Raw genomic sequence first — 23,062 nt, forward strand, 5'->3', positions numbered from 1 at the left:
CCCAAAACACTGACACGTTCACACAGACTCAGGGAATGTTGACCATAACAGAGAGATGGGAGAGTAGACAGAATGTTTGGCTTTAGGGAGAGGGTGATTGCTGTGACATTCCGGACCATTCCTGGCGTTCTCGTCAGATTGACGTGGATGAGCTGAAGGTGCCGAGGTGTTCCACACTTGCCAGGTGTGGGTAGTCCAGCTCCACTCCTGGTCGAGTCAGAGTTCACAACCTACTATGGTGACACTGCACACTACGGGCGATCACAGGAGTGGGAGGCAGAGGTGTGGGTCAAGAGTCAAGGCCATGGGGAACTGAACTGCCCTTGGAACAGAGACACAACAGTGAGCCACACACACCCCACTGGGAACACACTGGTTGAACCAACGTTTCTTCAACCAGTGTTGCACCAACGTTGAATTGACATCTGTGGGACCTGACTACTGTAGCTGGAACACACAACACATCCATATCAGCTACTGCCCTCCATCTCGCGCTCTCTCCTCCGCTCGTGGGACTGAGGGGTGTATGATGTGAGAAGGTTGACTAGTATGTGTGTGTTTGGTCTCTGTGTGTATACAGTTTCTGTTCATTAGGGTTAGGTGCATTGCTCAAGGGCACATTGACATATTTTTTAGCACCTAGTAAGCTCGGGGATTCGAAACAGCAAGCTTTCGATTGCCGGCCTAACACACTTCAATGCTAGGTTACTTGGCACCTTGTGTGTGGATCAACATCCACCCAGACCACTGTGTTGTATAAGGGGATACAGAGACAGGAAAACGGAGAGATGGGAGGGAGAAGTAGGGGGTGGGGAAAGAGGAAAATGTGGTCAAGAGAAAGGAGAAAAGAGGAGAACAGGGGAGACACACCAACCTGATCCCAGACCTGTTTCATGTGTAAGGAGTAGAGAGGATGGGGAACGGGAGAATGATATATATAGAGAGATATGCCCTACTGAGAGTGAATGAGCATTATGTGGTCTTATCCTATCTGCTCCCGATTCAGTTAGAGAGGAAATGAAGAGAAGGGAAACCTGACTGGAACTATCAACTCAGAGACTCAATCACTGATCCTAAAAATACCACAGCTATTCTGTCCTATGTATCCATCAAACCATTCACACACACATGCAGGAACACTTCTTTATCAAAAGTGGCCTACATCAAAAGAAGCCAGAACTGGGCCTTGCTCTTGTTGACATAGCAGGGTGATTGAGACACAACTTGTGATTATGATACTTCCAAGAAAATGAGCCCCTGATGTCATCCACCTATTACGCCCACATGTACACAGAGTGAGTGACACAGTGAGTGACACGCAAGAGAAAGGTGCTGACAAGACAGACAGACAGACAGACAGACAGACATACGGGTGGGTAGGCAGACAGACATAAACCATTAAGACGTACCAATGAACACATAAATGCTACAAACATAAACCATAATTATGGGGAATGTATTTATCCACTGGTTGTAAACCATTTCCCCTCACCCATCAGCACCTGTGTTTTCACTTGCCACAAACCGCCACTATATAGAACTTTCACAGAGCTATAGTATCCATCTTTTTCAATACAGACAGGGGGTGTGTGTGTGTTTATGTTTGGTTTGTGGAGTATGTAGAGTGTGGGTGAGAGAAGGAGCGATGGAGAGGAGAGAGAAAGAGGGAGCGAGAGGGGGGGAGGGAGGGAACATGTGTGGACATGAAGACTCAGTTAAGGCCGCGGGATATAGAAGGAGAAAAACAGTGATTCAACAGGAATCGGAGGACAGATCTACACACACATACATGTACCTCTTTCTCACACACACACACACACACACACACAGTATTGTATAACTAACTTTGTGGGGACACAAAATTCAGTCCCATTCAAAATCCTATTTTTCCTAACCTCTAAACCCAACCTTTACCCCAAACCTTAACCCTAACCCCAAAAACTAAACCTATCTCCTAACCCTAAAACTAATTCTAACCCTAACACAAATTCTAACCTTAACCCCCTAGAAATAGCATTTGACCTTGTGGGAACTAACAACATGTCCCCAGTTGGTCCAATTTTAATTTGTTTACTATACTTCTGGTCCCCACAAGTATAGTTAAACACGTCCACACACACACAGACTCACCTTTCACTCACTCACTCAAGCACTCACTCACTCACTCACTCACTCACTCACTCACTCACACACCTGTGGTACTGCTGAAAGCTAAGCCCTTCTCCATATCAGAGGGGATCAGTGAGAGAGACAGTGACCATACACGTGTGTGTGTGTGTGTGTGTGTGTGTGTGTGTGTGTGCGCGTGTGTGTGTGCGTGCGTGCGTGTGCGTATACAGTGTGTTATTATTGGCTTTCCTCCTGCTCCACAACACTGATTGACATCTGTCTCTCTGTAACACACCATGTCATCCTAGAGGTCACCTAGGGGTCACACTGTATTCCTGTGTGTGAACCCAGTCACCGGTACCATGTGCATATTTTTTCATTTTTCTGTTTAGTGATCAACAATCCTCTCTCTCAGTACCCCTTTGATGCAGAGTGACGGTTGGCAATGTCTCTTGACTGTTTCCCCTCATTCTCACATTCACTGTGTCAGGACATTTTCCACATGAGGCCAGAGCTGCTGACAGAGTTTGGGAACATTGGGTATATTTGCGTGAGTCAGGCTCCGGTTGTGGTTAGCATGTCTAAGACTTATGTCTCAGGAGTTCTGGAGTTTAATGTTAGACACCCAGTCTGATACCATCTCTATAGTGTGTGCCTTCAGCCCCCAATGCCCTCATTAACCAGCATGGAGCCCTACACCTGCATCCCCCCAACACACATACACACACCTAATACTCTCACATGCAATGTTTGCAATGTATTCTCAGGTAAAATGAAAAAACACCTGCACAACTTGAACATTGATTGATACATCACTGCCATCTTGTGGCATTGATACGTTTTGAATGTAATTGTTTTTCCAGAAGCGGTGACAGAAAAAAACGTGTTTTGGGGTTGCTTTATTAGTAGCCTGGTGTAGAAAAGGGTAAATAGGCCATTTGCAGTGCAGTTTCAAACAGTATGTATGTCATACTCAACAGCAGAATGTGCTTAATAGAATGTGAAGGGCCACTTCGATTTTATTTCAAATATTTCCTCTGATTGTGTTGTGTAGGCCTGGCTTCATGAATTTGACATGACAATATCCTGAGATTATGTCACAAAATTGTGCCATCTGTGCTGAGTAGGTTAGAGGTTGCCCCTAACCACTGATACAAAGTCAGATGTTTTCTAATCACCTCAATGATAACGTTTAGAGTTTGGGTAGAATAATCTGATCCTAGATCTGATGTTAGGAGAGCCTCTACCTTGAGCCAGGCAACGACACTTGACGCTACCCTACCGAGGACGTGCTCGAGCCAACACCACGCGACAAGAGTAGATACAAGATGGCGACCGTTTTAGTACCAGAGGAATAAGTGCCGTGAAGGATAGGTATGGTACTTTTTTAAAAATTTTCGGCTTTCTTTACAATTCCTGTCAGTTGTAATGGTGTACACATTCCTCTGAAAACTAACTACCATGTTTGATAAACAATTCAAACCCTGACGCATTGACCCCTAACCTATTTAGACTTGGTTTGACAATATTAGCTTGGTTGCTGCTAACCATGTAGCTAGCTCTGTTACTCACCACGTTAGCCAACAAACTAGCTGGATACTTTATTATTTTACTAGCTATCTTACGTTAGATATTCGATTTGTGTTTATTTAGAAGATACATACCGCCCGATGGAGAGAGAAAGCACAAGGGCACCTTAGGTGCGCGCACGAGCCTTTGATATCCTCCTCGATAAGTTTCCGAGTAGGGATCTTGTCAGCAGTAACGTTAGCGGTGTTATAACTATAGATAGTTAGTGACATCAGGATAGAAGAAGGAGCGGTTAGTTACCAGTATTTGGGTGACATTTGTTAGCTAGAGCTAGTTTTCAAAGTTGTCTTGCGGGGACAATTTACCAATGTCGGGTGAGTTAACGTTAGTGAAGTGGTAAACACGTCTGGGAAAACTTGCTAGCTAAGTTAGCAGGTTTGAAAACACACATCTCTCGCTTTATGTTATCAGTGTTGACTGGGTAAAATGAAGCAGAAGCAAAGGAATGTCCTTGCTAGTAACTGCCCACCATATCTATTGTGGATTTAAAAAAAACTAAACAATGTATCACGATTGTCGATGGTTATAAAACCACAATTGCATTGCCATCACGAATGTCGATGGTCATAAAAAAAGAATTACATTGATTAAATGTTATATAAAAACAGTGGGAGTCAAAGGGGTACAAGGTTGACAGACAGACACTCAGTGTGCCAGCCAGAAACTCCTTCAGTGGTAACAGCTACTTATTTAAATCATACACAGGGAGTCTTGCATGGTAAACAAACACCCGTTAGTCAGGGTCGGCCTTGTCCTGTTTCTCCTCCTAAATATACTATAGATTGGTTCATGGAGAAGGGTAACAGTAGCTAGGACTGGCATCCTCTGATCCTCGAGTTTAGTTTCCCTTTTGATCTTCCTATCCACCTCTTTCTCCTTTCCCTTTCTATATCCATCTCTTCTCTTGCCTCTTCCTCTTTGTAAGGCTGCCTGTACACATACAAAGGGTGATCTACCCTCCCAGCTCAGCCCCCCTTTGTTTTCCAGGCTTAAGTCTCACTTTGGCCCCATTGGGGGGTGATGATGATGGAGCTGAGACTCTAAAACAGAAATCCCCAACCCCAGCAGTTTTCAAACGGTGCTACAGAAGTGCCTAACCCCCCAGGGTTATGCAAACTGTTTTAAAGGGTACATTAGAGGAAGGAAATCTGTAATGGCAGAAAGCCACATCTGATCACCATAGACAACATTCAGGATATTGTCCTGTTTTAAAAAAAATGTTTTTACAATAAGTACCCATGTTAGAGAGCTAACTGGTAAAATGCATGACCACAAGTTATTATAAAGACCAGAATGGGATTTGGGTTAAAAAGGTTTTAATGCAATTGTTTTCACTAACAGGCATCTTGTAAAACAAAGGATCTCGTTATACGATTTGGGTAAGGCCTTTACTGAGAGGAGATTAGAGAAGTTTAAAGAGTTTTGTACAACTGCCTTACTCACTCACTCTCTCTTCTCTTCCTCCCCAGATAAAGCCATGCCGTGGGACCGCCCAGTTTCTGAGCTCGCCATGGTGATCTGAAGCCCCAGTGTGGACGTGTCACATCCACACTCGCCTACCCACAGACACACACACGGACTGAGCCCCCCAGCAAGTGTGTGCGATGGACAGGTGTAAGCACGTGGGGCGGCTCAGGCTGGCCCCAGACCACTCCATCCTCAACCCCCAGAAGTGGCACTGCGTGGACTGCAACACCACAGAGTCGGTGTGGGCCTGCCTGGGCTGTGCCCATGTTGCGTGCGGCCGCTACATCGAGGAGCATGCCCTGCAGCACTTCCTGCAGCATCACCACCCGTTGGCCATAGAGGTCAACGAGCTCTATGTCTTCTGCTACCTATGTGACGACTACGTGCTCAACGACAACGCGACGGGAGACCTCAAGCTGCTGCGCTCCACGCTCAGCGCCATCCAGAGCCAGCGCTACGAGGTCACCACCCGCTCAGGACGCATCTTGAGATCGGCTAGCGCTCCGCCCGACGCCCCCCAGCCCTGCGGCTCCAGCGAACTGCAGCTGAGGGACGAGGACCGCATGTTCACGGCGCTCTGGCACCGCCGCCGGGCACTGATGGGTCGAGTGTTCCACACCTGGTTCAGCCTGACGGAAGGGGGGAAGAGGAGGGAGGAGGAGGAGAGGCAGAGAGAGGAGGAGGAGAGGAGGAGGAAGGAGTTGAGAGAGAGGAGGAAGACGTTGAAGAGGCAGCTACAGGAAGCGTTGGAGAGTGCCCCACCCAGGAAGAGTCACCGCCTGAGGAGAGCCAGCCAGAGAGCTGCTGCTGCCGCTGCTGTCACCCCCTGCTCCACACGAACACGCACCCACAGCACCACTTACACACCCCAGACCCCCCTCGCCCCACAACCAAGAACCCAGAGCCCCGCCACTCACACCCCCAAGAGAATGGGCCGCCCCTCTAAAACCCCTGTGCCCAAACCCTCTCGCTACTCAACCCCCTCTTCTTCCACCAAAGGCAAACCCAGAGCCGCCTCTGCCCAAGCCCGGACTGCCCCCTCCCTGGCCCCCCGCCGTGCCCCCCCCAAACAGGGCGACTCGCCCCTCAAACGGCGGCCCACTGTCACTCCGGGTGTCACGGGTCTGCGTAACCTAGGCAACACGTGCTACATGAACTCCATCCTGCAGGTGCTGAGCCACCTTCACATCTTCAGGGAGTGTTTCCTCCGGCTGGACCTGACGCAGGCCCTGGAGCTGCTGGCTTCGGCCGTTCACGGCCAGCTGGTGGTTCCCAGCCCCGGGGGCCCTGTGTCGTCCTTCCCGCTGGCTCAGAGGAGAGGCCCCCAGGTGGGTGCTGGGCTAAGCGGGGGTGCCTCCAGGGCCCAGAGCATGGAGCTGATTCAGCCCAAGGAGCCCAGCTCCAAGCACATCTCCCTGTGCCACGAGCTGCACACACTCTTCCAGGTGATGTGGTCGGGCAAGTGGGCGCTGGTGTCGCCCTTTGCCATGCTGCACTCAGTGTGGCAGCTGATCCCAGCCTTCCGGGGCTATGCCCAGCAGGATGCCCAGGAGTTCCTGTGTGAGCTGCTTGACAAGGTGCAGCACGAGCTGGAGAGCACAGGGACTCACACGCCGCCCGCTGGTGTGTCAACCGGACAGAGACATCTCATCAAGCAGGTGCTCAGCATAGTCAACACCATCTTCCACGGTCAGCTCCTCAGCCAGGTAAGAGAGAGAGAGGCACACACTCTCCCAAACACAGATATACACAGACTGATACACATTTTTATACTGATAAACACACACACTTCTGCGATTCACCAGTCTGGACATGGTTTAAAATGGATTGAAAAGGGATTAAAGGGCCTTTACATTTATTAGTAGTGATCTTACTGGAGGATTTGGATGGGAGCTTATACTGCACAATGTGTGTGACTGTTACCACATTTTTGTCTTGATAGTAATATAAAATACATATATATAAAATACAATATGCCAAAATGATACAGTCTAAATGTGCTTGGCTCCAATCAAGAAATGGGGACATTTCAATGGCAGATCAACACATTCTGAACCTCCATCATTTTAATAGTTAATGGAAGGGTAAATCCATTTGAATTCATAAACTTTTCGACGGAACCCCTTTTGATTTGAACTAAACCTCCATACTTTCCCATTGTAGAACGGCTCAGAAAGTGTCTTTTTGGACCCGAATGCCAAAACACTCGAGATAAAAGTGCTCGAAGTTGACCCCTTTTGCATACCATACCAAGAGACATCCATGTCTTCATCAATGGAAAATATAAATGGTTGAGATTTTACATTTTTGAATTTTAAAGTTTACAAAAAGCGTTGTCAAACTACTTTATAATTATTTGAGTTTTGTTATTGACATTTTTTAACCTCTACCGTTCAAAAGTTTGGGGTCACCTAGAAATGTCTTTTGTTTTCCATGAAAACATACGTGAAATGAGTTGCAAAATGAATAGGAAATATAGTCAAGATGTTGACGAGGTTCAAAATAATGATTTTTAATTTAAATAATAATTGTACTTCAAACTTTGCTTTCATCAAAGAATCCTCCATTTGTGGCAATTCTCCAAGATGTTAGCCAATCAGTCTATCCGTTTGTGTGATCCTTGAGATCAGAGATTTAATGACCCTGATCCTGTTTACAGAAGCAAATACTTTTTATGTGAAAGTGGGTGCTGTATATAACAACTATTATTTTTAGATCTCAGTCTCTATTTTTACGAAATTTACTTGTACAAAGATTTAAGATTGAGAATGCCATTATTTTTTTCTATACCTTTCTGGAGGCTAGGAGCGGAGAAGTGGTTATCGGATTGGAAAACCTGATGCGCTGTGGGGAAAATCTAGGTCTACAGGTCATTGCGCACCTGTGCTGAAAGACCTCTAAAAACCGTATTATGTATCTGTTACTGGGCCTGCTCTTTACTCAATGCCATCCTGGATTAAATAGGCTGAATGATCAATGGGTGAGTGAATTATCTTCGCCTTATGCCCTACAATTTGCAAACACTCCGACGAGACCATGTCAATACCACCAGGAACTTGGTCTCTCTCTGCAATTACATTTGTACCACGCAACTGGACCTATACTTGATGGCATTCTTCCAAAATCAAAAACTATTGAATTACTTTTTTTCCTGTGTTTGTTTTATTCACAATGGTGCTGGCTCCACCAAGTCCTCACTCATTGGGCAATTGAGATATATTGTTATGCTTTTATTGTTGATTTCTGGTAATGTGTGACCAAACCCTGGGCCGGTAGATACCATGCAATCTCCCTATGATTTTGAAAATAGAGCAGGTTTTGGCCTCTTGCATGTTTAATGTCAGAAGTCTATTTCCAGAAATAGACATGATTAGAATATGCAGACGTAATGGTTTTATCAGAAACTTGGCTAATGTAATCTTTGTCAAATAACTCAATTTCTATTGATGGGTACACAGTTTTTTAGAATGTCTCGGGTGAGTAAAGGGGTTAGAATTTATATGATATCCGAGTTTAACACCTCTGAAATGACCAAAGCCAAACATTTTTAAATGCTTGCGGTTAAAGTAAACATATATGAGGACTCCCACATCACTGTAGTCTGCTGCTACAGACCAGCATCGGGAGACGCACTTAACTCTCTTTCTGATGTCCTGCACAAGTTAAATGACTCAATTCATTATTTTGGGAGATTTGAACTGGGACATGCTTAGATCTGTATCGGACTCTTTTAAACAACTGTGTGACTCTGAATCTCGCTCAATTAATTAATGTGCCAACAAGACCGAATCCAAGAGCACCTAACAAATCCACGCTATTGGACATTATGCTAATGAATACCCCTCACAAATACACATCAACTGGGATATTCTGTAATGATGTCAGTGATCACTGCAATTGCTTGTGTTAGAAATACAAAAATGACCCAAGCCAAACCCCGTTATATTTTTAGAAGACATTTTAGACAGTTTGATGAGCAAGCGTTCTTACATGATCTGTACCATAATATTGACAGAGTAAGTCTGATTCCCAATGTTGACACTGCCTGGGACTATTTTTATATGACATTTGTGTCGATGTGGGGTAAGCATTCCTCAGTGAAGAAATTTTGAATCAGTGGAGGGGACAATCCCTGGTTTTCAGATAACTTGGCAGAATTAATTAGAAAGATAAATATCTCTTGGGCTCAAGCTAGACATACAAATGCTCCTGTTGACTGTACCTCCTTCAGAGCGCTAAGAAACAAATGCACAGGATTGATCAGGAAGTCCAAATCAGATTACTATTTAAATGCTGTCACAGAGAACCTAAACAACCCTACCAAATTCTGGAAGCGAATCAAATCAGTGTCGTGTTGTAATGTATCCTCTGGCCTTCCTGACCATTTAATGATGGATTCCAATGAAGTGAAGGACAAAGCTGACTTTGTAGGGGTTTTTAACAATCACTTCATATCTGCTGGTTCAGTTTTTGATAATGGTGGGGCCCAGGCCTCTAATGTAAGCTCTGTTACTGTCAACTATGATATAGGCCCTCATGTGAACCATTCTTTTTTTTGCAACAGTATTTTTTTATTGGAATTTCACAATTTTCACCCATATTAAGAGATACAACAACAGAGACAAAGCAACAAAAAGAAAACAGCACTCACTTACACATACCTACGTGTGTGTGTGTGTGTGTATATATATATATATATATATATATATATATATACACACACACACACCCCCATACATACGTACACCATTTTCCTCTTCCCGCTCAGTGCTTCTCTCACCCCATCCCCATCATTGCGTCTCTCAATACATACATTTTTAACAAACTTACAAACAGAAATTAAACAAAAAAGCTCAGTTTAAACCAAGAAGTTAGGTTCCACACATGTAACGTACAGTGTAGTTCTGAAATGCATAGATCCCCGCCATTCTAAGAGAATCCTTGCAGCATAATAGCTATGTGAACCATTTTAACTTTGAGCCTGTTTCTTATACAGACAACCTGGACCCCTACCTCTTAAAGATAGAAGCTGGTATTATCACTGAACCTGTTGCTCACATTTTCAACTTGAGTCTCTTGACCAATTCCATACCCAGCATTTGGAAATCAGCTTATGTCCTCCCACTGCTGAAGGGTGGAGATCCCTCAGATGCTAATAACTATCGTCCTATCTCCAAACTCCCTATCCTAGCCAAAGTCTATGAATCCCTAGTGAACCAGGGATTCATAGACGTCTTCATTGAAAAGAACATACTGAGCGAGGTTCAGTCTGGCTTTAGATCGGGGCACAGTACCACAACTGCAGCTATGGCAGTGGTAAATGACATCATAAATGCACTTGATAAAAAAAAATCAACTGCTCCCACAGTTGATTTCTTCAAACCAAGCTGCTTACCTATTGCAAATTCAGTCTTCCCAACCTGGTGCAGGTCTAAAATGTTGTTTCTGGTGTCCTTTGACAGCTCTTTGGTCCTGGTCATAGTGGAGTTTGGAGTGTTGACTGTTTGAGGTTGTGGACAGGTGTCTTTTATACTGATAACAAGTTCAAACAGGTGCCATTAATACAGGTAACGAGTGGAGGACAGAGGAGCCTCTTAAAGAAGAAGTTACAGGTCTGTGAGAGCCAGAAATCTTGCTTGTTTGTAGGGGACCAAATATTTATTTTCCACCATAATTTGCAAACAAATTCATTAAAAATCCTACAATGTGATTTTCTGGATTTTTTTTCTCATTGTGTCTGTCATAGTTGAAGTGTACCTATGATGAAAATTACAGGCCTTCTCTCAAGTTGGATAACTTGCACAATTGGTGGCTGACTAAATACTTTTTTGCCCCACTGTATGTGTTCATCTACAAAGCCCTTTTGGGTAAACTCCCTCTTTACCTCTGTAGTATGGTCTCCTTCACCACCAATAGTTACCATACCCGGTCTGCTAGGTGGTTGCTACTTAAAGTCCCCAGGACATTCACAGTATTAGGCAAGACTGCCTTCTCTTCTTGTGCACCAGACATATGGAAGTCTGCAATCCATGCTTCATCTAGATATGTTAGTCCCACTGAATGAATTTAAAATATTGATGGGAGACTCTGTTGAGTGTAAATGCTTTTTTTATGTTGTATGTTTTAATTATGTAATGTATTGATTGTTGCTGCCTTCTTGGCTATGTCTCCTTTGAAAAATAGACTTGTGTCTCAATGGGCTTTTTCATGGTTAAATATATATATTTTTTAATACAGCCTTGCAGACCTTTGGCATTCTAGTTGTCAATGCGTCGAGGTAATCTGAAGAGATTTCACCCCATGCTTCCTGAAACACCTCCCACAAGTTGGATTGGCTTGATGGGCACTTCTTACGTACCATACGGTCAAGCTGCTCTCACAACAGCTCAAACGGGTTGAGAACTGGTGACTGTGCAACCACACCATTATTGACAGAATACCAGCTTTCTGCTTCTTCCCTAAATGGTTCTTGCATAGTTTGAAGCTGTGCTTTGGGTCATTGTCTTGTTGTAGGAGGAAATTGGCTCCAATTAAGCGCCGTCCACGGGGTATGGCATGGCATTGCAAAATAGCCTTCCTTCTTCAAGATCCCTTTTGCCCTGTACAAATCTCCCACTTTACCACCACCAAAGCACCCCCAGACCATCACATTGCCTCCACCACTCTTGGCAGATGGCGTCAAGCACTCCTCAGCATCTTTTCATTTTTTCTACGTCTCACGAATGTTCTTTGTGATCCGAACACATCAAACCTAGATTCGTCTGTCCATAACATTTTTTACAATCTTCCTCTGTCCAGTGTCTGTGTTCTTTTGCCCATCTTAATCTTTTCTTTTTATTGGCCAGCCTAAGATATGTCTTTTTCTTTGCAATTCTGCTGCCTAGAAGGCCAGCATCCCAGAGTCGCCTCTTCGCTGCTGACGTTGATTGGTGTTTTGCGGGTACTATTTCAAAACTTTGGGGTCACTTAGAAATGTCTTTGTTTTTGAAAGAAAAGCAATTTTTTTGTCAATTAAAATAACATAAAATTGATTTAATGTTGTAAATGACTATTGTAGCTGGAAACGCCAGATTTTTAATGGAATATCTACATAGGCATACAGAGGCCCATTATCAGCAACCATCACTCCTGTGTTCCAATGGCACGTTGTGTTAGCTAATCCAAGTTTATCATTTTAAAATGCTAATTTATTAGAAAACCTGTTTGCAATTATGTTAGCACAGCTGAAAACTGTTGTCCTGATTAAAGAAGCAATAAAACTGTTCTTCTTTAGACTAGTTGAGTATCTGGAGCATCAGCATTTGTTCAAATCAAAAATCAAATCAAATTTTATTTGTCACATACACATGGTTAGCAGATGTTAATGCGAGTGTAGCGAAATGCTTGTGCTTCTAGTTCCGACAATGCAGTAATAACCAACAAGTAATCTAACTAACAATTCCAAAACTACTGTCTTATACACAGTGTAAGGGGATAAAGAATATGTACATAAGGATATATGAATGAGTGATGGTACAGAGCAGCATAGGCAGGATACAGTAGATGGTATTGAGTACAGTATATACATGAGGTGAGTATGTAAACAAAGTGGCATAGTTAGTGGCTAGTGATACATGTATTACATACGTATGCAGTCGATGATATAGAGTACAGTATATACGTATGCATATGAGATGAATAATGTAGGGTAAGCAACATTATATAAGGTAGCATTGTTTAAAGTGGCTAGTGATATATTTACATCATTTCCCATTATTAAAGTGGCTGGAGTTGAGTCAGTGTCAGTGTGTTGGCAGCAGCCACTCAATGTTAGTGGTGGCTGTTTAACAGTCTGATGGCCTTGAGATAGAAGCTGTTTTTCAGTCTCTCGGTCCCAGCGTTGATGCACCTGTACTGACCTCGCCTTCTGGATGATAGCGGGGTGAACAGGCAGTGGCTCGGGTGGTTGATGTCCTTGATGATCTTTATGGCCTTTCTGTAACATCGGGTGGTGTAGGTGTCCTGGAGGGTAGGTAGTTTGCCCCCGGTGATGCGTTGTGCAGACCTCACTACCCTCTGGAGAGCCTTACGGTTGTGGGCGGAGCAGTTGCCGTACCAGGCGGTGATACAGCCCGCCAGGATGCTCTCGATACTGCATCTGTAGAAGTTTGTGAGTGCTTTTGGTGACGAGCCGAATTTCTTCAGCCTCCTGAGGTTGAAGAGGCGCTGCTGCGCCTTCTTCACGATGCTGTCTGTGTGAGTGGACCAATTCAGTTTGTCTGTGTGTATGCTGAGGAACTTAAAACTTGCTACCCTCTCCACTACTGTTCCATCGATGTGGATAGGGGGGTGTTCCCTCTGCTGTTTCCTGAAGTCCACAATCATCTCCTTAGTTTTGTTGACGTTGAGTGTGAGGTTATTTTCCTGACACCACACTCCGAGGGCCCTCACCTCCTCCCTGTAGGCCGTCTCGTCGTTGTTGGTAATCAAGCCTACCACTGTTGTGTCGTCCGCAAACTTGATGATTGAGTTGGAGGCGTGCGTGGCCACGCAGTCGTGGGTGAACAGGGAGTACAGGAGAGGGCTCAGAACGCACCCTTGTGGGGCCCCAGTGTTGAGGATCAGCGGGGTGGAGATGTTGTTGCCTACCCTCACCACCTGGGGGCGGCCCGTCAGGAAGTCCAGTACCCAGTTGCACAGGGCGGGGTCGAGACCCAGGGTCTCGAGCTTGATGACGAGCTTGGAGGGTGCTATGGTGTTGAATGCCGAGCTGTAGTCGATGAACAGCATTCTCACATAGGTATTCCTCTTGTCCAGATGGGTTAGGGCAGTGTGCAGTGTGGTTGAGATTGCATCGTCTGTGGACCTATTTGGGCGGTAAGCAAATTGGAGTGGGTCTAGGGTGTCGGGTAGGGTGGAGGTGATATGGTCCTTGACTAGTCTCTCAAAGCACTTCATGATGACGGAAGTGAGTGCTACGCGGCGGTAGTCGTTTAGCTCAGTTACCTTAGCTTTCTTGGGAACAGGAACAATGGTGGCCCTCTTGAAGCATGTGGGAACAGCAGACTGGTATAGGGATTGATTGAATATGTCCGTAAACACACCAGCCAGCTGGTCTGCGCATGCTCTGAGGGCGCGGCTGGGGATGCCGTCTGGGCCTGCAGCCTTGCGAGGGTTAACACGTTTAAATGTCTTACTCACCTCGGCTTCAGTGAAGGAGAGTCCGCATGTTTTCGTTGCAGGCCGTGTCAGTGGCACTGTATTGTCCTCAAAGCGGGCAAAAAAGTTATTTAGTCTGCCTGGGAGCAGGACATCCTGGTCCGTGACTGGGCTGGATTTCTTCTTGTAGTCCGTGATTGACTGTAGACCCTGCCACATGCCTCTTGTGTCTGAGCCGTTGAATTGAGAGTCTACTTTGTCTCTGTACTGACGCTTAGCTTGTTTGATAGCCTTGCGGAGGGAATAGCTGCACTGTTTGTATTCGGTCATGTTACCAGTCACCTTGCCCTGATTAAAAGCAGTGGTTCGCGCTTTCAGTTTCACGCGAATGCTGCCATCAATCCACGGTTTCTGGTTAGGGAATGTTTTAATCGTTGCTATGCGAACGACATCTTCAATGCACGTTCTAATGAACTCGCACACCGAATCAGCGTATTCGTCAATATTGTTATCTGACGCAATACGAAACATGTCCCAGTCCACGTGATGGAAGCAGTCTTGGAGTGTGGGGTCAGCTTGGTCGGACCAGCGTTGGACAGACCTCAGCGTGGGAGCCTCTTGTTTTAGTTTCTGTCTGTAGGCAGGGATCAACAAAATGGAGTCGTGGTCAGCTTTTCCGAAAGGAGGGCGGGGCAGGGCCTTATATGCGTCACGGAAGTTAGAGTAACAATGATCCAAGGTTTTTCCACCCCTGGTTGTGCAATCGATATGCTGATAAAATTTAGGCAGTCTTGTTTTCAGATTAGCCTTGTTAAAATCCCCAGCTACAATGAATGCAGCCTCCGGATAAATGGATTCCAGTTTGCAAAGAGTCAAATAAAGTTCGTTCAGAGCCATCAATGTGTCTGCTTGGGGGGGGGGGATATATACGGCTGTGATTATAATCTAAGAGAATTCTCTTGGTAGATAATGCGGTCTACATTTGATTGTGAGGAATTCTAAATCAGGTGAACAGAAGGATTTGAGTTCCTGTATGTTTCTTTCATCACACCATGTCTCGTTAGCCATAAGGCATACGCCCCCGCCCCTCTTCTTACCAGAAAGATGTTTGTTTCTGTCGGCGCGATGCGTGGAGAAACCCGCTGGCTGCACTGCCTCCGATAGCGTCTCTCCAGTGAGCCATGTTTCCGTGAAGCAAAGAACGTTACAGTCTCTGATGTCCCTCTGGAATGCTACCCTTGCTTGGATTTCATCAATCTTGTTGTCAAGAGACTGGACATTGGCGAGAAGAATGCTAGGGAGTGGTGCACGATGTGCCCGTCTCCGGCGTCTGACCAGAAGACCGCCTCGTTTCCCTCTTTTTCGGAGTCGTTTTTTTGGGTCGCTGCATGGGATCCATTCCGTTGTCCTGGGTGAAAGGCAGAACACAGGATCCGCGTCGCGAAAAACATATTCTTGGTCGTACTGATGGTGAGTTGACGCTGATCTTATATTCAGTAGTTCTTATCGACTGTATGTAATGAAACCTAAGATGACCTGGGGTACTAATGTAAGAAATAACACGTAAAAAAACAAAACACTGCAGGTGGAACAGGTGGAAATTATAGGCAATTAGCAAGACACCCCCAATAAAGGAGTGGTTCTGCAGGTGGTGACCACAGACCACTTCTTAGTTCCTATGCTTCCTGGCTGATGTTTTGGTCACTTTTGAATGCTGGCGGTGCTTTCACTCTAGTGGTAGCATGAAACGGAGTCTACAACCCACACAAGTGGCTCAGGTAGTGCAGCTCATCCAGGATGGCACAACAATGCGAGCTGTGGCAAGAAGGTTTGCTGTGTCTGTCAGCGTAGTGTCCAGAGCATGGAGGTGCTACCAGGAGACAGGCAAGTACATCAGGAGACGTGGATGAGGCCGTAGGAGGGCAACAACCCATCAGCAGGACCGCTACCTCCGCCTTTGTGCAAGGAGGAGCACTGCCAGAGCCCTGCAAAATGACCTCCAGCAGGCCACACATGTGCATGTGTCTGCTCAAACGGTCAGAAACAGACTCCATGAGGGTGGTATGAGGGCCCGACGTCCACAGGTGCTTACAGCCCAACACCGTGCAGGATGTTTGGCATTTGCCAGAGAACACCAAGATTGGCAAATTCGCCACTGGCGCCCTGTGCTCTTCACAGATGAAAGCAGGTTCACACTGAGCACATGTGACAGAGTCTGGAGACGCCGTGGAGAACATTCTGCTGCCTGCAACATCCTCCAGCATGACCGGTTTGGCAGTGGGTCAGTCATGGTATGGGGTGGCATTTCTTTGGGGGGCCGCACAGCCCTCCATGTGCTCGCCAGAGGTAGCCTGACTGCCATTAGGTACCGAGATGAGATCCTCAGACCCCTTGTGAGACCATATGCTGGTGCGGTTGGCCCTGGGTTCCTCCTAATGAAAGACAATGCTAGACCTCATGTGGCTGGAGTGTGTCAGCAGTTCCTGCAAGAGGAAGGCATTGATGCTATGGACTGGTCCGCCCGTTCCCCAGACTTGAATCCAATTGAGCACATCTGGGACATCATGTCTCTCTCCATCCACCAACGCCACGTTGCACCACAGACTGTCCAGGAGTTGGCGGATGCTTTAGTCCAGGTCTGGAAGGAGATCCCTCAGGAGACCATCCGCCACCTCATCAGGAGCATGCCCAGGCATTGTAGGGAGGTCAAACAGGCATGTGGAGGCCACACACACTACGGAGCCTCATTTTGACTTGTTTTAAGGACATTACATCAAAGTTGGATCAGCCTGTAGTGTGGTTTTCCACTTTAATTTTGAGTGTGACTCCAAATCCAGACCTCCATGGGTTGATAAATTTGATTTTCTTTGATCATTTTTGTGTGATTTTGTTGTCAACACATTCAACTATGTAAAGAAAAAAGTATTTAATAAGAATATTTCATTCATTCAGATCTAGGATGTGTTATTTTAGTGTTCCCTTTATTTTTTTGAGCAGTGTATTAGCATCTAGGACAGAGTAGCATGCAGTTCACTATGGGCACGCAATTCATCCAAAGTCAAAATGCTGCCCCCTATCCCTAACATGGACAAAATGTGTTTTTCTTTGAAAAACAAGGGAATTTCTACGTGGCCCCAAACTTTTGAACGGTAGTGTATATTTTTAAAGAAATGATCAAATAGTTTCACAACCCTGTTTGTAAGCATTTTAAATGATATCAAACTCAACCATTTATCTTTTCCAGTGATAAAGACATGGATGTCTCACCCTGTAGGGTGGGGTATGCAAAACTTTGAACACCTTTTATCTCCTGAATGTTTTCAGGTTCAAAAGTCCATTTCAGACCACTTCTTCCATGGCCAAACATGTATGAAAAGGGATGCTGTCTAAAGTGATTGAATTCAAATCGATTTACCCGTAATAGAGTGAGTGTGACTGAACGTGTGTACTTTCTGCTTCGGTGTGTGAAAGAGAGGAGTGTCTTGAGTTCTCTGAGCATACCCACACCTGCTCTTTCCTAACAAGGGGGTGAGTGTGTGTGTGTGAGTGGTGGGGGGGCAATGTTTCTATAGCTGTGTATCTCAGACAATCCAGTTCCTGTGTGTGCTACTGCGTTAGTTAGCTCAGCTGCCCTTGGCTTGCCTTCACACAACTCTCTTTCATCCTCACTTTTTCCCTCCTCTCACTCTTTCGCCCCCCAACTCTCACTTTCTCCCTCTCTCTGCCCCACCTCTTTCTCTCTCTTCTCTTCCCCCTCCATCAGGTGACGTGTCTAGCATGTGACCACCGCTCCAACACGGTGGAACCCTTCTGGGACCTATCGCTGGAGTTCCCCGAGCGTTACCACAGCAACAGCCGAGAGAGCGCAGCGCAGGTCTCGTGCCAGCTGACGGAGATGCTGGCCAAGTTCACGGAGACCGAAGCCCTGGAGGGCAACATCTACGCCTGCGACCAGTGCAACAGTGAGTGACAGAGGCACACACAAACACACATTCATTCAATGGTAAGTTTGTTAGAGGTACAGTAATTTTGCCAAAGCAGTTCGTTTTCTTGATATTTCTGTCTGCATGTCAAACTACCATCCAATGCTATAGTTAGACTGAGTGAGTATTCACATAGCCCTGTCCAGAGCATGTGGCCTTAGATGGAGTGGAGCATGCTAAATTTGACTGTAGCGAGTTTCCCAAAGGCTGGAGCGTCGGCCTTCTCGCCCACTCCAATTTCGCTCCAGTAGCGCTCACTTCACAAGCTCAGGGCATGCCCGGACCAGCATGTATTTGTAGTCTACTTGTGTGCTGCTTTATCCCCTTGCTTTAGTTACTGTTATCTAGTATGCTAAATATTTTCAGAAAGGAACTGATAAAACACACAGGTGAAAAATCAAGGTGCGTTACAAAGATAGGGAGCAAGAGAGGGAGTGCAGGGATATTGTGTCGACAACTAAAGAATCACTGTGGAATCTGAAAAGACAGGGATCCCGAAAGCATGATGGTGTACTTAGTACGTGCACTCGCTAACAGAAAATAACGAGTTTGGTAGCTAGCTATGTCATTGTAGCAAAGTATTTTAAAAAAGTAAAAAAATTGATCTCTTAAACCCTATCTTATTAGCATAATACAAAAGTTCCCATAAAAATCTCAGTTTAAGCTAGATTTTTTTTTGCATTGGATGCGTCTCCATCCACTGCATCTGCCTGTCGCATTTCCGCATCTGCGGTGAGAGGTGACAGAGCTAAAAGCGGTGTTTCTCACCATGAGATATCCCGAAAATTGGTCTTCACACAAAATCGGCTGTAGCGTGTGAACGGTTTGGCGCTCAAACTATTACGACCCCTCTATGGACAGTTGACACCTCTCACGAACATGATGTTGTTCTCCGTTTTGCTCTACGACCCCCAAAAACGGCTTGGGACTCGTCTGAAGTTGGTATCTGCCAAATTCTGTCTGTAGCATCCAAACAGTTTGGGCTACACACTAATATGACCCTTCTGTGTGAAGGTGAGACTCTCACGAACAGGTTGGTTGTTTTGCTCTAGGACACCCACAGTTCTCACGACTCGTCTAAAGGTCCCCTGGTACATACGGAGACTGTTTAGTGCCAAAAATGTGTTAAATACATGTAAAAAAAAAAAAAACGTTTGCTGATCTTTCTTATATCTCTCAGATATAGGACAGACACTTCAAAACAAACTTCCTTTAGATTTTCTTTTGGGGGGGGGGGGAACTATTTGTTCCATGTAGTGAATCTGTTATTCATTGCGTTTGTATGGGCTAATAGCAGTAAGGCCAAAACATTCATTAAAAAGATGTATAAATTGTTTTGATACTTCAAGGGGTCTTAAAATTCCAAATCAAATAGCAAAATTATCCTTGGTATGACACTTAAAACAGTTCCATATAGCTTAGTAGAACCCCCCACCCCGGCATAGACCGTGTTTAGAGCCAAAAATAATGGGTTAAATACACGTATAAAAAAATATATATAATAATAACAAATGTTTCTTGATCTTATATCTCTCAAATATAGGACAGACACTTCAGAACTAATTTAATTTAGATATTTTTAGGGAACTATCTGTTCCATAATGCATTTGTATGGGCTAATAGAATGAAGGTCCCCCCCCAAAAAATTCATCAAATTATATATTTTTGTTATAGTCCAATGGGTCTTAAAATTCCAAATCAAATAGCTAAATGCTCCTGTGACGCCCGGGGTTACCGTAGTAAAACCACCCGAACCTCACCCGGCTTAGACAGGGCTAAGACTCTGGGTTAAATGTTTAGTTCATTTTTGTTCTATTATCTATACAATCATTGGTTTCGGCTCAATAGGCCTGGCATATTCTCTTTCAAGGAGGTAAGCACTGCCCCATGAGCGATGAGGGGGATTTCAACACGCTCAACTCCTCACTACTCTGGTCCTGTCTAATGCTCACTCTTGTCTCTAGGTAAGCGGCGGAGGTTCTCCTCCAAGCCTGTCATCCTGACTGAAGCTCAGAAACAGCTGATGGTTCACAAACTGCCTCAGGTCCTGCGCCTGCACCTCAAACGCTTTAGGTACTGACCGCATTATGACCACACAATGACTACAACACACCCATGCACCTCAAACACTGCAGGTAACCATTGAGCACATAGCAATTGCTCAAGAACCATAACACAACCATGCATTTGAAACACCCTAGCTGTCTTATTTGGTGATTTGGTCTGTTGATGTGCTTGTGATTGGTCGTCAGGTGGTCTGGAAGAAACCACAGGGAGAAGATCGGGGTCCACGTCAGCTTTGACCAGCTCCTCAACATGGAGCCATACTGCTGCAGAGACCCCTCCCCCAAGGGCTCGCCATACTCCAGTCCGGCCCCCGCCGGCTCCCCGACCCCCAAACACTTCCTGTACGAACTGTCCGCTGTGGTGATGCATCATGGGAAGGGCTTTGGCTCTGGCCACTACACTGCCTACTGCTACAACAAAGAAGGAAGTAAGAACATCTCACGCACACGCAAAATACATTTTTATGTAAAAGATTACATATACAAAGGTGATACACAACCTTATCTTGATACATTTTCTTGGAATTGACCTACATCTAATACCCTTTCTCTCTTCTCCTTTTCCCTCTGTCAGGGTTCTGGGTCCACTGTAATGACTCTAAGCTGAATGTGTGTTCTGTAGAGGAGGTGTGTGGTGCCCAGGCCTACATACTCTTCTACACGCAGCGCTTCACTCAGGACAAAGACAGGCCGCTATAGGACCAGGACCCACTGAGCCCGCCCCAAACCCTCCTCCTTTGTACCTCAGCAGTCCAGTGATGTGACATCATCAGCATTACCACCACCACCAAAACATCTCAACCCCCCCCCCCTCTCTCTTCCTTTGTGTTCATTTTATCTCCTCTGGGGGGGAGGAATGATAATTTTATCATTTATTTTTCTAAAAGACACAAAGGACAGTCTTTTAAAATTTTATTTTTGTCTTTGTGAATCTCTTGTACATGTTGTTTATATGGGTTTTTAAAGAAAAGGAAAACATGTTTGATAGTGTACAGGTTTATTTTATCAAGAGTATCAGCCAAGTTGTGCGTTGTATTATAGACACGCCTTTACAGGAGTAGAGACAGACTTTGGCCAGGTGTGACTGTGTAATCTGTAGTTCAGATTTATTCAGGTGTCAACCTTCTGCTCTTCTGTGCTCTGTATGTTTTTCTTTTTCTCAAACGATTTGAATCAACTACGTTTCTCACAGCCACTTTAGGCAGTTGACTAAGGGATGTCACAGTCAGTCAAATTCTCAACTGGAATGTAGACTGAAACAGATAATTCCCTCCATAAGTAGTCTTTAGAGTTTAACCCCTTTAGTTTCGCCAGGGGAAGCGAGATACCTCCCTCGCTCCTATTTTCTGATTCATATAGTCAATGAACTAAGCAGACCAGACCCAGCTGCTAATGCATTGGTGCCTATGGGAGAGCCACCACTTAAGTGGACCGGAACGGTGATATTTAAAAAAAGAAAAGATAAACAGCCTGAGTGGGACATCTTAATTTATCCACCATCTTTGGTATCGCTCTCTGTAGTAAGTCCGGTCGGTCAGGAAATGGTTCATAATTGACTACTGACCTCACGCCAAAGCATCTCAGCTTCCCCAAAAACAATTACAGAACATTTGCAAGATATATTCTTTGATTGGTTTTGGAAAATCTATTTTATAACCTGTTTCCAGCTGAATGCTGCCCTCTGTCTTCAGTGGTGCTGGTGTTTTTAGGCCTGTTGCCGCCTAACTTTTGGTTGGTATCCCGACAGCAGTCATAATTGTCATAGAAAAGTGCCCTTCGTTATCAGAACATATCTATTTTTGTAGTTCCTTTGCCAGAAGTGCATTTGGTATCAGTTCTTTGTAGCAGTCCTACCCAGGCCAGCATTTAGAATATTGATTGTATTTTTGTATACTCTGATATCGAGGATGTTTCACAAAAGTTATGTTTAAAAACAGGGCCACTGACTGTTAGAGCTTTTGTAATTGATTCCTTCCCCCTCTAGTTGTTTGGAATCACCAGCAGGTCTGACCTGTGTGTGTGTATACCAGCATGTGTTCACACAATATAGTTGGCTCTGTATAATGTAAGTATAAAATAGCCAGACTGGTGCAAGTAGATCCTTGCTGTGTGTTTGAAACTGTGTGTGTGAGAGATATCTCTATGCTGGTACTAGCTTAACTGCTCTCAACCTAAATGCTGTTCATCTCTAGATTCACCTTTTGGGGAGAATTCAAAGCACATTTCCACCCGATGTATGTTGGCATTGTGCTCATACTGCCTCGGGTGTGTACACATTTATGAAAGTGATACTATGCAAATTCTTACCTCAATTTTTAGAGAATTACCTCATGAGAATATATTTTCATTTTTCTAAGAAAACACTAATTTGTGTACTTTTTTAAAAATCCGCACCACTTAATTCAGTTAAGGTTGCTGTAGCCCTCACACAATCCCCTTTCACTTGACTATTTCTAAATAGGGTATACATAATGGCGGCTGCCTACTAGACTCAAGATTTGTATGTAATGACGAGACGCTCATGTCTCCCCCCTAACAATGGGAGTCGTCCAAAATAAGCCCATAGAAATGTTTTGGACAGAGTGAAATCTTTGCCTTTTCCTCTCTGATCGAATCTACTGGAGGCCTGCAAGGACAGTGGGCTCCCGAGTGGCATAAGATACTGCATTTCAGTGCTAGAGGCGTCACTACAGCCTGGTTCGAATCAGG

The 23,062-nt window shown here is 45.0% G+C and overlaps 1 protein-coding gene across 2 annotated transcripts; it reads left to right on the forward strand.

Moving 5' to 3' along the window:
* Positions 1-3,161: 3,161 nt before the first annotated feature.
* LOC110490438 (ubiquitin carboxyl-terminal hydrolase 44) lies at positions 3,162-22,714 on the forward strand. Of its 2 annotated transcripts, none has more exons than XM_036944819.2 (6): positions 3,162-3,483; positions 5,169-6,872; positions 18,068-18,266; positions 20,252-20,360; positions 20,540-20,781; positions 20,928-22,714. In XM_036944819.2, exons 2-6 carry the CDS (start codon positions 5,304-5,306, stop codon positions 21,050-21,052), a joined length of 2,244 nt encoding a protein of 747 aa, XP_036800714.2. In that variant the 5' UTR covers positions 3,162-3,483; positions 5,169-5,303; the 3' UTR covers positions 21,053-22,714. The 2 variants fall into 2 exon arrangements, with proteins under 2 accessions (XP_036800714.2, XP_021419502.2); XM_021563827.3 differs by lacking the exon at positions 3,162-3,483 and adding an exon at positions 4,958-5,078.
* Positions 22,715-23,062: the final 348 nt, after the last annotated feature.

This window comes from Oncorhynchus mykiss, chromosome 15, assembly GCF_057628025.1.
Source record: "Oncorhynchus mykiss isolate SJ-2025 chromosome 15, ASM5762802v1, whole genome shotgun sequence".
NCBI classification, from domain to species: Eukaryota; Metazoa; Chordata; class Actinopteri; order Salmoniformes; family Salmonidae; genus Oncorhynchus; species Oncorhynchus mykiss.

What these genes read in the sequence shown, in the direction of transcription:
- LOC110490438 (XM_036944819.2), top strand. Translation starts at nt 5,304, where the DNA reads ATGGACAGGTGTAAGCACGTGGGGCGGCTCAGGCTGGCCCCAGACCAC. An exon ending in CTGCACCTCAAACGCTTTAG is followed by an intron (nt 20,361 to 20,539) that starts GTACTGACCGCA and finishes ATTGGTCGTCAG; the next exon opens with GTGGTCTGGAAGAAACCACA. An exon ending in CTGCTACAACAAAGAAGGAA is followed by an intron (nt 20,782 to 20,927) that starts GTAAGAACATCT and finishes TCCCTCTGTCAG; the next exon opens with GGTTCTGGGTCCACTGTAAT.